Source organism: Electrona antarctica (assembly GCF_951216825.1).
Source record: "Electrona antarctica genome assembly, chromosome: 21".
NCBI classification, from domain to species: Eukaryota; Metazoa; Chordata; class Actinopteri; order Myctophiformes; family Myctophidae; genus Electrona; species Electrona antarctica.
Genome location: NC_136802.1, coordinates 3,935,870 through 3,948,294, shown reverse-complemented (window position 1 = coordinate 3,948,294; position 12,425 = coordinate 3,935,870). Strand labels below are relative to the sequence as shown.

General features: G+C 43.0%; 1 protein-coding gene across 2 annotated transcripts; it reads right to left on the bottom strand.

The window, feature by feature from the left end:
* Positions 1-3,466: 3,466 nt before the first annotated feature.
* Positions 3,467-11,922, bottom strand: LOC306914514 (uncharacterized protein). 2 transcript variants are annotated; one of them, XM_079491581.1, is made up of 4 exons: positions 11,467-11,922; positions 6,155-6,228; positions 5,791-5,923; positions 3,467-3,792 (listed from the first exon to the last, which is right to left on the bottom strand). In XM_079491581.1, the coding sequence occupies exons 1-4, from the start codon at positions 11,894-11,896 to the stop codon at positions 3,635-3,637; spliced, it is 795 nt and encodes a 264-aa protein (XP_079347707.1). In that variant the 5' UTR covers positions 11,897-11,922; the 3' UTR covers positions 3,467-3,634. The 2 variants fall into 2 exon arrangements, with proteins under 2 accessions (XP_079347707.1, XP_079347708.1); XM_079491582.1 differs by having other exon boundaries at positions 5,791-5,926; positions 6,161-6,228.
* Between the last annotated feature and the right edge of the window lie 503 nt (positions 11,923-12,425).

Below are 12,425 nucleotides of genomic sequence, written 5' to 3'. Positions count from 1 at the left end.
TCCTAAAAAAAAAACTTCATTACTGAACAACCAATTTAACATAAAACACTCAGACATCCAAAACAGATCTGGGTTCTTATCCTGAATTTTTTAAAATAAAGAGTTTCTTAAATCATGGTATAGTGGACAATAGAAAACAAAATGAAACTCATCCTCTACAACTCCCAGGTCACAACGAACACACAGTCGCTGCTCCTCAGGAATGCCAGAAATATGTAGAAATATGTTCATATTAATACAATAATACAAATCTTAGATCTGTACAACTCAAAGTTAAGTTTTAGTGATCTGATCTGAATGATTCAGTACACTGAAAAGAACAACAATGCACATCACTACTAGTTGTGTGAGCTTGTAGATCTGTTATTCATCCGTGTGACACCGGTGTGTGCAACAAAGTATAACTCAAGCCTAATAAAGTTTTCATCTATGAAACATCTTCATCTCTCACACTCGTCACATCACCAGTGTCTGCCTGGCTGGGAGCAGCTATGCTCATGGTGTCATGTCCTGAAGAGGGCGCTATTGGTCCAGGATGTCTGTTCAGCCAATCTGAGACCTTGGCAGAAGCTGTGTCACCACTCACTGCAACACAAGACAACAAACACACCACCACACATTTAGCCTACAATTAAAATAAAATCACTGTCACTGCAACACAAGACAACAAACACACCACACATTTACACTTACAATAAAAACACAAACCCTCACATTTTGTTCTAAATGGTGGTATGGCCGACTTACTGGAAGGCCTACTGTAGCCTAGGGGATATTCTTCCTCATTTCAGCCTATTATTATAACAGGCTTAAAAACACATCTTGCTGGAAAAGAGACAACGAGAGAGCTTTACAACAGAAAGCCAACTATTAGAGGACTGACTATTAATTAGGGCATTTGAACACTGATGCCTGTCAGTCACAATGTGGGACTGGGTCTCAGTTTGAACACTGATGCCTGCCAGTCACAATGTGGGACAGGGTCTCAGTTTGAACACTGATGCCTGTCAGTCACAATGTGGGACAGGGTCTCAGTTTGAACACTGATGCCTGTCAGTCACAATGTGGGACAGGGTCTCAGTTTGAACACTGATGCCTGTCAGTCACAATGTGGGACAGGGTCTCAGTTTGAACACTGATGCCTGTCAGTCACAATGTGGGACAGGGTCTCAGTTTGAACACTGATGCCTGCCAGTCACAATGTGGGACAGGGTCTCAGTTTGAACACTGATGCCTGTCAGTCACAATGTGGGACAGGGTCTCAGTTTGAACACTGATGCCTGTCAGTCACAATGTGGGTCTCAGTTTGAACACTGATGCCTGTCAGTCACCATGTGGGACAGGGTCTCAGTTTGAACACTGATGCCTGCCAGTCACAATGTGGGACAGGGTCTCAGTTTGAACACTGATGCCTGCCAGTCACAATGTGGGACAGGGTCTCAGTTTGAACACTGATGCCTGTCAGTCACAATGTGGCACAGACAGGGTCTCAATTTGAACACTGATGCCTGTCAGTCACAATGTGGGACAGACAGGGTCTCAATTTGAACACTGATGCCTGTCAGTCACAATGTGGGACAGGGTCTCAGTTTGAACACTGATGCCTGCCAGTCACCATGTGGGACAGGGTCTCAGTTTGAACACTGATGCCTGTCAGTCACAATGTGGGACAGGGTCTCAGTTTGAACACTGATGCCTGTCAGTCACCATGTGGGACAGGGTCTCAGTTTGAACACTGATGCCTGTCAGTCACAATGTGGGACAGGGTCTCAGTTTGAACACTGATGCCTGCCAGTCAAAGCATGCCTATACCTGGGAATTAAACAACAATAATAATGTTGAAATACAATCATGTTCTCTTCAATAAAGCTCACATGGTTGTAAATGCATTCATTGTAACATGATGTGGGGTTTATTTATTGACCAATAGAGATTTAAAGAAAGGGACAATTATGTCAATATGACTGAAATATGCAAATATCAGCCTATGTCGTCAGCTGGACGATATATATCGGTCAAGAGTTGCCACCCTCTGTACTTAAAGATGGAGTGCTGTGATTTTTGTAGTTTTTCAGTTTTCCATGTGTTCATTAGACCCCTTGGTGTGGTTGGTCATTAGACCCCTTGGTGTGGTTGGTCACCCGCTTCGACTGTTATCAATGGACAAGACCGCAGTTATCAGTTCGGATCAGTACGATTGTTTGAGCCATAGAGTATAGATACATACATGGTGGACCCTATTGTAAACAAGTGTAATGCTTAATTGGGTCGTCCACTCACAGTTAACAGCCTTTGTATTGAGTTTGCTTGAAATGTACTGTAATTCTGCAAATTGTTAATAAATATTTCAATCAATCAATCAATCGAGTTACGGAAACTCTGTTCACTTCATGGGGCTTCAGTCCAATGGCAGCTCTCCTACATATTTAGACTTCTATTGAGAATGGGGACAACAAATAGGGACAAGTCCTGGACCGGAAGTAAGCAGAAATGCAACAAACAGCCCAGCTTTAATGATCTTAAATCCCTTTATTTTAGATTGTTTTGTAGTAATCGTACAACATAAACATTAAAGAGAATTTAGTTGTTACTGTACAATACTTTAAAACAGTTGTCATGTTGCACACATGCCTAAAATAGCTCTTATTTGTGCCGTGTCGTTGAAAACAATGTATTTCAAACTCCAGCTTGTCTCAGTTCAGGCTGCATGAACAGTGCTCGGTTTCTGCCCCCTCAATATCGTAACTCTTCTATTAGATGTCTTTCCTTTGTATTTAGGGTTTCTTCCTGGAGGCTGAAACCTTGACAGTCAAATGTGCCAATGAAAGAAAAAAAAAGTGATATAGTGACATCACAATATATCATGTTTTAGGGTGGGGAAAAATCACTGCTCTCCATCTTAAACAAAAACTTAGAAATATATGTGATAAAATACAATAAATGAATCGAGATGTGAAAACGGCAAAATAAACATGAACCTAAAGTGATTTAAACACCAAGGTAGGTAGATAGATAGATAGATAGATAGATAGATAGAGTTTTTATTAAAGTGTCCTACATCATAAGATTCCCAGCCCGCACAGGCTTACAAGACACTCACAAAATTGTACATACATAATGATACATATACACAAAATACATAGATATATAGTTACTTATGGATACATCGTTCTCCAACGTAACTGCCACGCCTTCTCTATGAATTTTCCTAAAAAAAAAACTTCATTACTGAACAACCAATTTAACATAAAACACTCAGACATCCAAAACAGATCTGGGTTCTTATCCTGAATTTTTTTTAAATAAAGAGTTTCTTAAATCATGGTATAGTGGACAATAGAAAACAAAATGAAACTCATCCTCTACAACTCCCAGGTCACAACGAACACACAGTCGCTGCTCCTCAGGAATGCCAGAAATATGTAGAAATATGTTCATATTAATACAATAATACAAATCTTAGATCTGTACAACTCAAAGTAAAGTTTTAGTGATCTGATCTGAATGATTCAGTACACTGAAAAGAACTACAATGCACATCACTACTAGTTGTGTGAGCTTGTAGATCTGTTATTCATCCGTGTGACACCGGTGTGTGCAACAAAGTATAACTCAAGCCTAATAAAGTTTTCATCTATGAAACATCTTCATCTCTCACACTCGTCACATCACCAGTGTCTGCCTGGCTGGGAGCAGCTATGCTCATGGTGTCATGTCCTGAAGAGGGCGCTATTGGTCCAGGATGTCTGTTCAGCCAATCTGAGACCTTGGCAGAAGCTGTGTCACCACTCACTGCAACACAAGACAACAAACACACCACCACACATTTAGCCTACAATTAAAATAAAATCACTGTCACTGCAACACAAGACAACAAACACACCACACATTTACACTTACAATAAAAACACAAACCCTCACATTTTGTTCTAAATGGTGGTATGGCCGACTTACTGGAAGGCCTACTGTAGCCTAGGGGATATTCTTCCTCATTTCAGCCTATTATTATAACAGGCTTAAAAAAATCTTGCTGGAAAAGAGACAACGAGAGAGCTTTACAACAGAAAGCCAACTATTAGAGGACTGACTATTAATTAGGGCATTTGAACACTGATGCCTGTCAGTCACAATGTGGGACTGGGTCTCAGTTTGAACACTGATGCCTGCCAGTCACAATGTGGGACAGGGTCTCAGTTTGAACACTGATGCCTGTCAGTCACAATGTGGGACAGGGTCTCAGTTTGAACACTGATGCCTGTCAGTCACAATGTGGGACAGGGTCTCAGTTTGAACACTGATGCCTGTCAGTCACAATGTGGGACAGGGTCTCAGTTTGAACACTGATGCCTGTCAGTCACAATGTGGGACAGGGTCTCAGTTTGAACACTGATGCCTGTCAGTCACAATGTGGGACAGGGTCTCAGTTTGAACACTGATGCCTGTCAGTCACAATGTGGGTCTCAGTTTGAACACTGATGCCTGTCAGTCACCATGTGGGACAGGGTCTCAGTTTGAACACTGATGCCTGCCAGTCACAATGTGGGACAGGGTCTCAGTTTGAACACTGATGCCTGCCAGTCACAATGTGGGACAGGGTCTCAGTTTGAACACTGATGCCTGTCAGTCACAATGTGGCACAGACAGGGTCTCAATTTGAACACTGATGCCTGTCAGTCACAATGTGGGACAGACAGGGTCTCAATTTGAACACTGATGCCTGTCAGTCACAATGTGGCACAGACAGGGTCTCAATTTGAACACTGATGCCTGTCAGTCACAATGTGGGACAGACAGGGTCTCAATTTGAACACTGATGCCTGTCAGTCACAATGTGGGACAGGGTCTCAGTTTGAACACTGATGCCTGCCAGTCACCATGTGGGACAGGGTCTCAGTTTGAACACTGATGCCTGTCAGTCACAATGTGGGACAGGGTCTCAGTTTGAACACTGATGCCTGTCAGTCACCATGTGGGACAGGGTCTCAGTTTGAACACTGATGCCTGTCAGTCACAATGTGGGACAGGGTCTCAGTTTGAACACTGATGCCTGCCAGTCACAATGTGGGACAGGGTCTCAAATTGAACACTGATGCCTGTCAGTCACAATGTGGGACAGGGTCTCAATTTGAACCCTGATGCCTGTCAGTCACAATGTGGGACAGGGTCTCAGTTTGAACACTGATGCCTGTCAGTCACAATGTGGGACAGGGTCTCAATTTGAACCCTGATGCCTGTCAGTCACAATGTGGGACAGGGTCTCAGTTTGAACACTGATGCCTGTCAGTCACAATGTGGGACAGGGTCTCAGTTTGAACACTGATGCCTGTCAGTCACAATGTGGGACAGGGTCTCAGTTTGAACACTGATACCTGCCAGTCACAATGTGGGACAGGGTCTCAGTTTGAACACTGATGCCTGTCAGTCACAATGTGGGACAGGGTCTCAGTTTGAACGCTGATGCCTGCCAGTCACAATGTGGGACAGGGTCTCAGTTTGAACACTGATACCTGCCAGTCACAATGTGGGACAGGGTCTCAGTTTGAACACTGATGCCTGCCAGTCACAATGTGGGACAGGGTCTCAGTTTGTGGGACTCCTGAAAAGTCTTGGAAATGAGGGACTCCACGCAACGGCCGGGGGACATCTGGTCACCCTAAATGTTCATCTCAGAGCAGCCTACTAATCATTCTTTAATGAAAATGTATCTAATCTTGTTATTTTATGAAATGCATGAACACACATTTGAGTAAGTAATGTATGTCCACATAAGAGGACAACAGTAAGACTCACTACTTGGTTCTTGTGGCTCCGTCATCATAAACGTCAACATTGTCTCGATCAGCTCCTCCTTTCTCTTCTTCCATTCTTCTGCTGTTAGAGTTTTAACTCCTGTCAGTCTCTCAAACCGAGTCTTCTGTCGTGTCTCCTTGTCACACTATCAACAGGAAAGAGAGGGAACATTGTAATTAGTGAAAAAGCGCAAGTATCATCCCGATATATCAGATAGATGGTATATCAATCATCAGTACTTCAATCTGATTTATCTTCCTATATAAAAACAACAATGAAAAAATATGATCAGTCCAAAGCTCTTAGTTATCAACAAAGTGTTATGCTATGTTGATTAATTGAATACATAGACCACAATGGAAACACTTACATCAGTCTCTGCCTGGCTAGAAACGACACTCATGGTGTCAAATCCTGAAGAGCGAGTTCCTCCACTCACTGGAACACAAGACAACAGACAGCAACACATTTACACTGACAATATAAACACACTCACTGGAACACAAGACAACAGACAGCAACACATTTACACTGACAATATAAACACACTCACTGGAACACAAGACAACAGACAGCAACACATTTACACTGACAATATAAACACACTCACTGGAACACAAGACAACAGACAGCAACATATTTACACTGACAATATAATCACACTCACTTGAACACAAGACAACAGACAGCAACACATTTACACTGACAATATAAACACACTCACTGGAACACAAGACAACAGACAGCAACACATTGACACTGACTATAAACACACTCACTGGAACACAAGACAACAGACAGCAACACATTTATACAGACAATATAAACACACTCACTGGAACACAAGACAACAGACGGCAACACATTTACAATGACAACATGAACCATGATGTCATTTTGACCGTGACCTCAACTTCCACGCAAAAGTTCACTACAAAAGTTCAGTAATTGTATACACACACATACATATATATATTATGCACATGCACATACCCATGCGCGCACACACACACGGGCACGATTACATAATCATTGATAATTTTTTTCCTAAATTAATGCTATAAGTAGTCTGGCTGTGTGTTTTATAACTATTGAACCAATACAAAGTATTAACAACAGCTGTGACTAAATAATTACTACCCATTGAAACACAGCCTCTTTTTATTTCCTGAAAAGTAACATTATTGGACATACAGTACAGGTTTCCATCTGACAGTGATGACATCATGATGTAAACAGGATATTGATACTCACTGCTTGGAGGATCCCAAATCATGCTGTTCCTTCTCTTGACAGCTGGCAGGGTTGATTCTTCTAGCCCCGTCACCACAGACTGAAAATACAATGAAACATAAAGTAAAGATAAAGAACTTAAATATTTGTGATTAATCTCAGACTAAAGTTTCATCTATGAAACATCTTCCTCTCTCACACTTACATCAGCATCAGTGAAGGTTGGAGCTCCACTGGCGGTGTCATATCCTGAAGAGCGACTTCCTCCACTCACTGGAACACAAGACAACAGACAGCAACACATTTACACTGACAATATAAACACACTCACTGGAACACAAGACAACAGACAGCAACACATTGACACTGACTATAAACACACTCACTGGAACACAAGACAACAGACAGCAACACATTTATACTGACAATATAAACACACTCACTGGAACACAAGACAACAGACAGCAACACATTTACACTGACAATATAATCACACTCACTTGAACACAAGACAACAGACAGCAACACATTTACACTGACAATATAAACACACTCACTGGAACACAAGACAACAGACAGCAACACATTGACACTGACTATAAACACACTCACTGGAACACAAGACAACAGACAGCAACACATTTACACTGACAATATAAACACACTCACTGGAACACAAGACAACAGACAGCAACACATTTACACTGACAATATAAACACAATCACTGGAACACAAGACAACAGACAGCAACACATTTACACTGACAATATAAACACACTCACTGGAACACAAGACAACAGACAGCAACACATTTACAATGACATGTATGTATGTATGTATGTATATGTAATCGCGCGCGTGCGTGTACACACACACACACACACACACACACACACACACGATTACATAATCAATCACTAAATGAATGCTCTAAGTATAGTCTGGCTGTGTGTGTCGTGTATTTTGGACACGAGACCATACAAACTTAACCAAAACGGGAGAGCGGAGATAATTGTGAGACGGCAGACAGAGTAGATGTTCCTCAGAGATGTTGGTTTATTTCGAAGTACACAGCATAGCAAAGCATGGCATAGGCTCCTCCGGCGGCCTTACGCCGTCCCAGACTGACTGACTGACTGACATAGAAATCTCATGGTTTAAGTACAGTTTTACACAATACACATAGCTCCAGACAGCTGGCATTTGGCCACCCTATAGATAGGTAGAGACCCTTTGAACCATTTACCCTTTGATCAACCATTCTGTTCCTTCATGTCAACAAACTCCTCTTGTCATACAAAATAGCCAGGAAGGCACATAGCAAATGGCCCTCACCACATGGGATCGGTGTGTGGGAAAGACAGTCACATACTTTGGAGACGAACTGACTGGTGCAATTAACTATACCTAATGAATAAACAGGATCACCCATATGCTAGGCCCACGAACATGAGATATTGTAAGAATTATTGATTCATAATTCACCACATTCCCCCTTTGACAGACACAGTCTGTCACTATGAAATATGAAACCATAATTATCTTACCAGTTACCACCCCCCTTGACCCTCAGCTTAACAATACTCAAGACACCAGAATAACAGCATTACAGTACAGAACTTCCCAAAGGGTTTTCAAACACAGACATTCAAGATTACACAACTCGTCATAAATGAATACATTACAGTAGTTACAAATACAATTTTGGGATCAGTGGAGAATTCTCTTCGTGTTATTTCAAACTCTTATGGCTAAAAATGTTACAGAACAATGAACATGAAAACTGCCGTCACCTCGTCAACTTCGACAAAAGCAAAGACCAATATCTCAGTTTGTACGTCTGCGCACAAACAAAGAAAATCGCATTTTAAGCCCTAGAGAACCACAGAGTAAAATTAAACCCTCTTTAAACACTGTAAATATTAGCCAATTGCCCTGTAATTTAATCACTATCCTGACAAGTATCTTAAACAATGGATAATGGAAAATGATTAGTAAGTTACAATTAGCTGACGTTTAAACAAGACATTGCCGCTTTCAGGAAATTTAGGACGTGCCATAACATATCTATACGTTTATATTGCTTTAAATAAAACTCTGCTCCACTAAGGTATATAGAACATACACACCAGATCACATGAAACTCTCTCTTTGGAGTTTCACAGGACCAAAAATCAAAATAAGTCTCCAGACCTATCCTGACCATAATAAGAAATACATTAACAGGCCAGAGTTTAAGCAATATTTAACTAATTAATACTCTCTTCACGTCTCGAGGAAAACACCTATTTGATTCACAATTAGGCTACTTATGAACCAACTTACCTAATTATACGACAAAACATACCAACATGAGGCCTATTAATTCATGTTGAAACAAACACGACGCACAATTTTGTAATCAGAAAGAAGGAATGCCCGTCTCCCCTCTGATATGAACAAAGGAAAATCTTCTGTATTCTGCATTCCGTTACCTCAAAGTTCGCTCAGCTGCATGGACCAAGTTGAGAAAATGTTCACCGCTGTTTTCGCTGAAAGTTCTCATAATCATCTCATCATCACCTCCCCCCTCCCAGCTCTGAAACAACAGAGATGGGAAAACGAAGAGAAAAGCAACATCCTCATCACAGACCCCGTAGGCCCGTGAAGGCCCTCAGCTTGCGTTGTCAGTCGGCCATGGAAAGTGGAAACCGCCGCCGCGCCAAGCGTCGAGTGGTCGCCTCTCCCCGTCGGGATGAGCGATCCCCTCTCCCCCCTGGAACGCCGGTGTCCCCGCCGCCGTGCCGCATCGCTCCCCTGCTCCGAGTCGAAGATCGAAGGCCCCCGTGAAGGCTGCTGCTCCTCGTCGACCGCTCCTCTGTCCACTGGCCAGTTGGAAAGAGACGCACGTCGTCGCTGCGCAACACTCCTCATCGCGGTGGTCCGTCGCCATCCTCCTCCTCGTTCCGCTGGAACCCGTCGTTGCCGTCTTCCACAAAAACTCGCTGATTAGACTGAATAAAAAGCCGCTGATTCTTCCTGTCTGGCGCTGGAACGCACCAAAGACACCGGTTTCGTCGCACCACATGTCGTGTATTTTGGACACGAGACCATACAAACTTAACCAAAACGGGAGAGCGGAGATAATTGTGAGACGGCAGACAGAGTAGATGTTCCTCAGAGATGTTGGTTTATTTCGAAGTACACAGCATAGCAAAGCATGGCATAGGCTCCTCCGGCGGCCTTACGCCGTCCCAGACTGACTGACTGACTGACATAGAAATCTCATGGTTTAAGTACAGTTTTACACAATACACATAGCTCCAGACAGCTGGCATTTGGCCACCCTATAGATAGGTAGAGACCCTTTGAACCATTTACCCTTTGATCAACCATTCTGTTCCTTCATGTCAACAAACTCCTCTTGTCATACAAAATAGCCAGGAAGGCACATAGCAAATGGCCCTCACCACATGGGATCGGTGTGTGGGAAAGACAGTCACATACTTTGGAGACGAACTGACTGGTGCAATTAACTATACCTAATGAATAAACAGGATCACCCATATGCTAGGCCCACGAACATGAGATATTGTAAGAATTATTGATTCATAATTCACCACATGTGTTTTATAACTATTGAACCAATAAAAAGTATTAACAACAGCTGTGACTAAATAATTACTACCCATTGAAACACAGCCTCTTTTTATTTCCTGAAAAGTAACATTATTGGACATACAGTACAGGTTTCCATCTGACAGTGATGACATCATGATGTAAACAGGATATTGATACTCACTGCTTGGAGGATCCCAAATCATGCTTCTCCTTCTCCTGACATCTGGCAGGGTTGATTCTTCTAGCCCTGTCACCACAGACTGGAAATACAATGAAACATAAAGTAACGAAATGAGAACTTAAATGTGTGTGATTAATGTCAGACTAAAGTTTCATCTATGAAACATCTTCCTCTCTCACACTTACATCAGCATCAGTGAAGGTTGGAGCTCCACTGGCGGTGTCATATCCTGAAGAGCGACTTCCTCCACTCACTGGAACACAAGACAACAGACAGCAACACATTTACACTGACAATATAAACACTCACTGGAACACAAGACAACAGACAGCAACACATTTACACTGACAATATAAACACACTCACTGGAACACAAGACAACAGACAGCAACACATTTACACTGACAATATAAACACACTCACTGGAACACAAGACAACAGACAGCAACACATTTACACTGACAATAAAAACATGCCTGGATGTAAACCCCCCCCCCCCCCCCCATCTCTGCATGACTCTGTTCCTCTTGACCTCTTACACCAAAAAGGTCATCAGAGCATTTGTGCACACACACACACACACACACACACACACACACACACACACACACACACACACACACACACACACACACACACACACACACACACACTCACTCACTATCTGGAGGAAAGTCCATGCTTTGTGCATCCTCTTGGTCCATGCTGTTCCTTCTCCTGACAGCTGGCAGGGTTGGTTCTTCTGGCTCCGTCGTCACAGACCTCCTCATCCTCTCTATCATCTCCTGCTCTCTCTTCTTCCATTGTTCTTCTGTTCTTCCTCTCAGTCTTTCAATGAGTGTCATCTGTCCAAAGTGTCCTCTGTCCCTCATCACCATGTCTTCTATTTTCTCCATCAGCTCTGTGACTTCTGAAATGTCCACGTTGAAGGAGTTTAGAACATGGTACCTGTAGCCACATTTCTCCAGGATCCTCCTCAGAGGTTCTCCTTCAGCCTCGATGTACTCCTCAACACGTCTCCCTCCCAGCCAGACTCCCCGTGTGAACAGAACCAGAGCGCGTCTCCAGACTCTGTCCCCCAGCAGCTCCATGTGTTCCTCCACTGATCTCCTGTCAGCTTCACAGAAACTGGACATGACATTGACATTCACCAGGACAGCGTGGGGTCCAGGAGAACACAGAGTCGCACCGTGTAGAAGGACGTCTTTGGTCTTCTGTGATGGAGGTGTAGTCGACCAGTCTGGACAGTTCACCACACTCACTGTTCTTCCAGCAACTCGTCTCTGTTGTCTGACACATTCTGTCAGTTTAGTCTGGGTTTTAAACTCCTGGAATATGAAGTTTACTGTATGTTAGTCATAATAATCAAAGCATTCACTCTATTCTGTCCTCACTGGAGTTGCTCTTAAATCTTACCAGATATTAACTCACTGAATGTATATATTCTCATTTACTTTGTCTAAAGCCCAACACACACCGTCTGTGATGCGGGTGCGCAGCGACGCGGCACAGTATTGCCGCGCGTCACAGCAACACCCACAGGACGCGGCGCGCTACCGCGCGGCTGGCCAGCCACGCCCACGGATTCCCCGATGGAGGCCGCGCGGCAACGCCTGGAAA

Bases quoted from the DNA above. Each gene is read 5' to 3' on its own strand.
- LOC306914514 (XM_079491581.1), bottom strand. From the start codon at position 11,896: ATGGAGCTGCTGGGGGACAGAGTCTGGAGACGCGCTCTGGTTCTGTTC. The intron at 5,924-6,154 runs GTTTCCATTGTG...TGTGACAAGGAG, and splicing joins AGGCAGAGACTGATGTAAGT to ACACGACAGAAGACTCGGTT. The intron at 3,793-5,790 runs GTGAGTCTTACT...CTTGTGTTGCAG, and splicing joins GGAGCCACAAGAACCAAGTA to TGAGTGGTGACACAGCTTCT.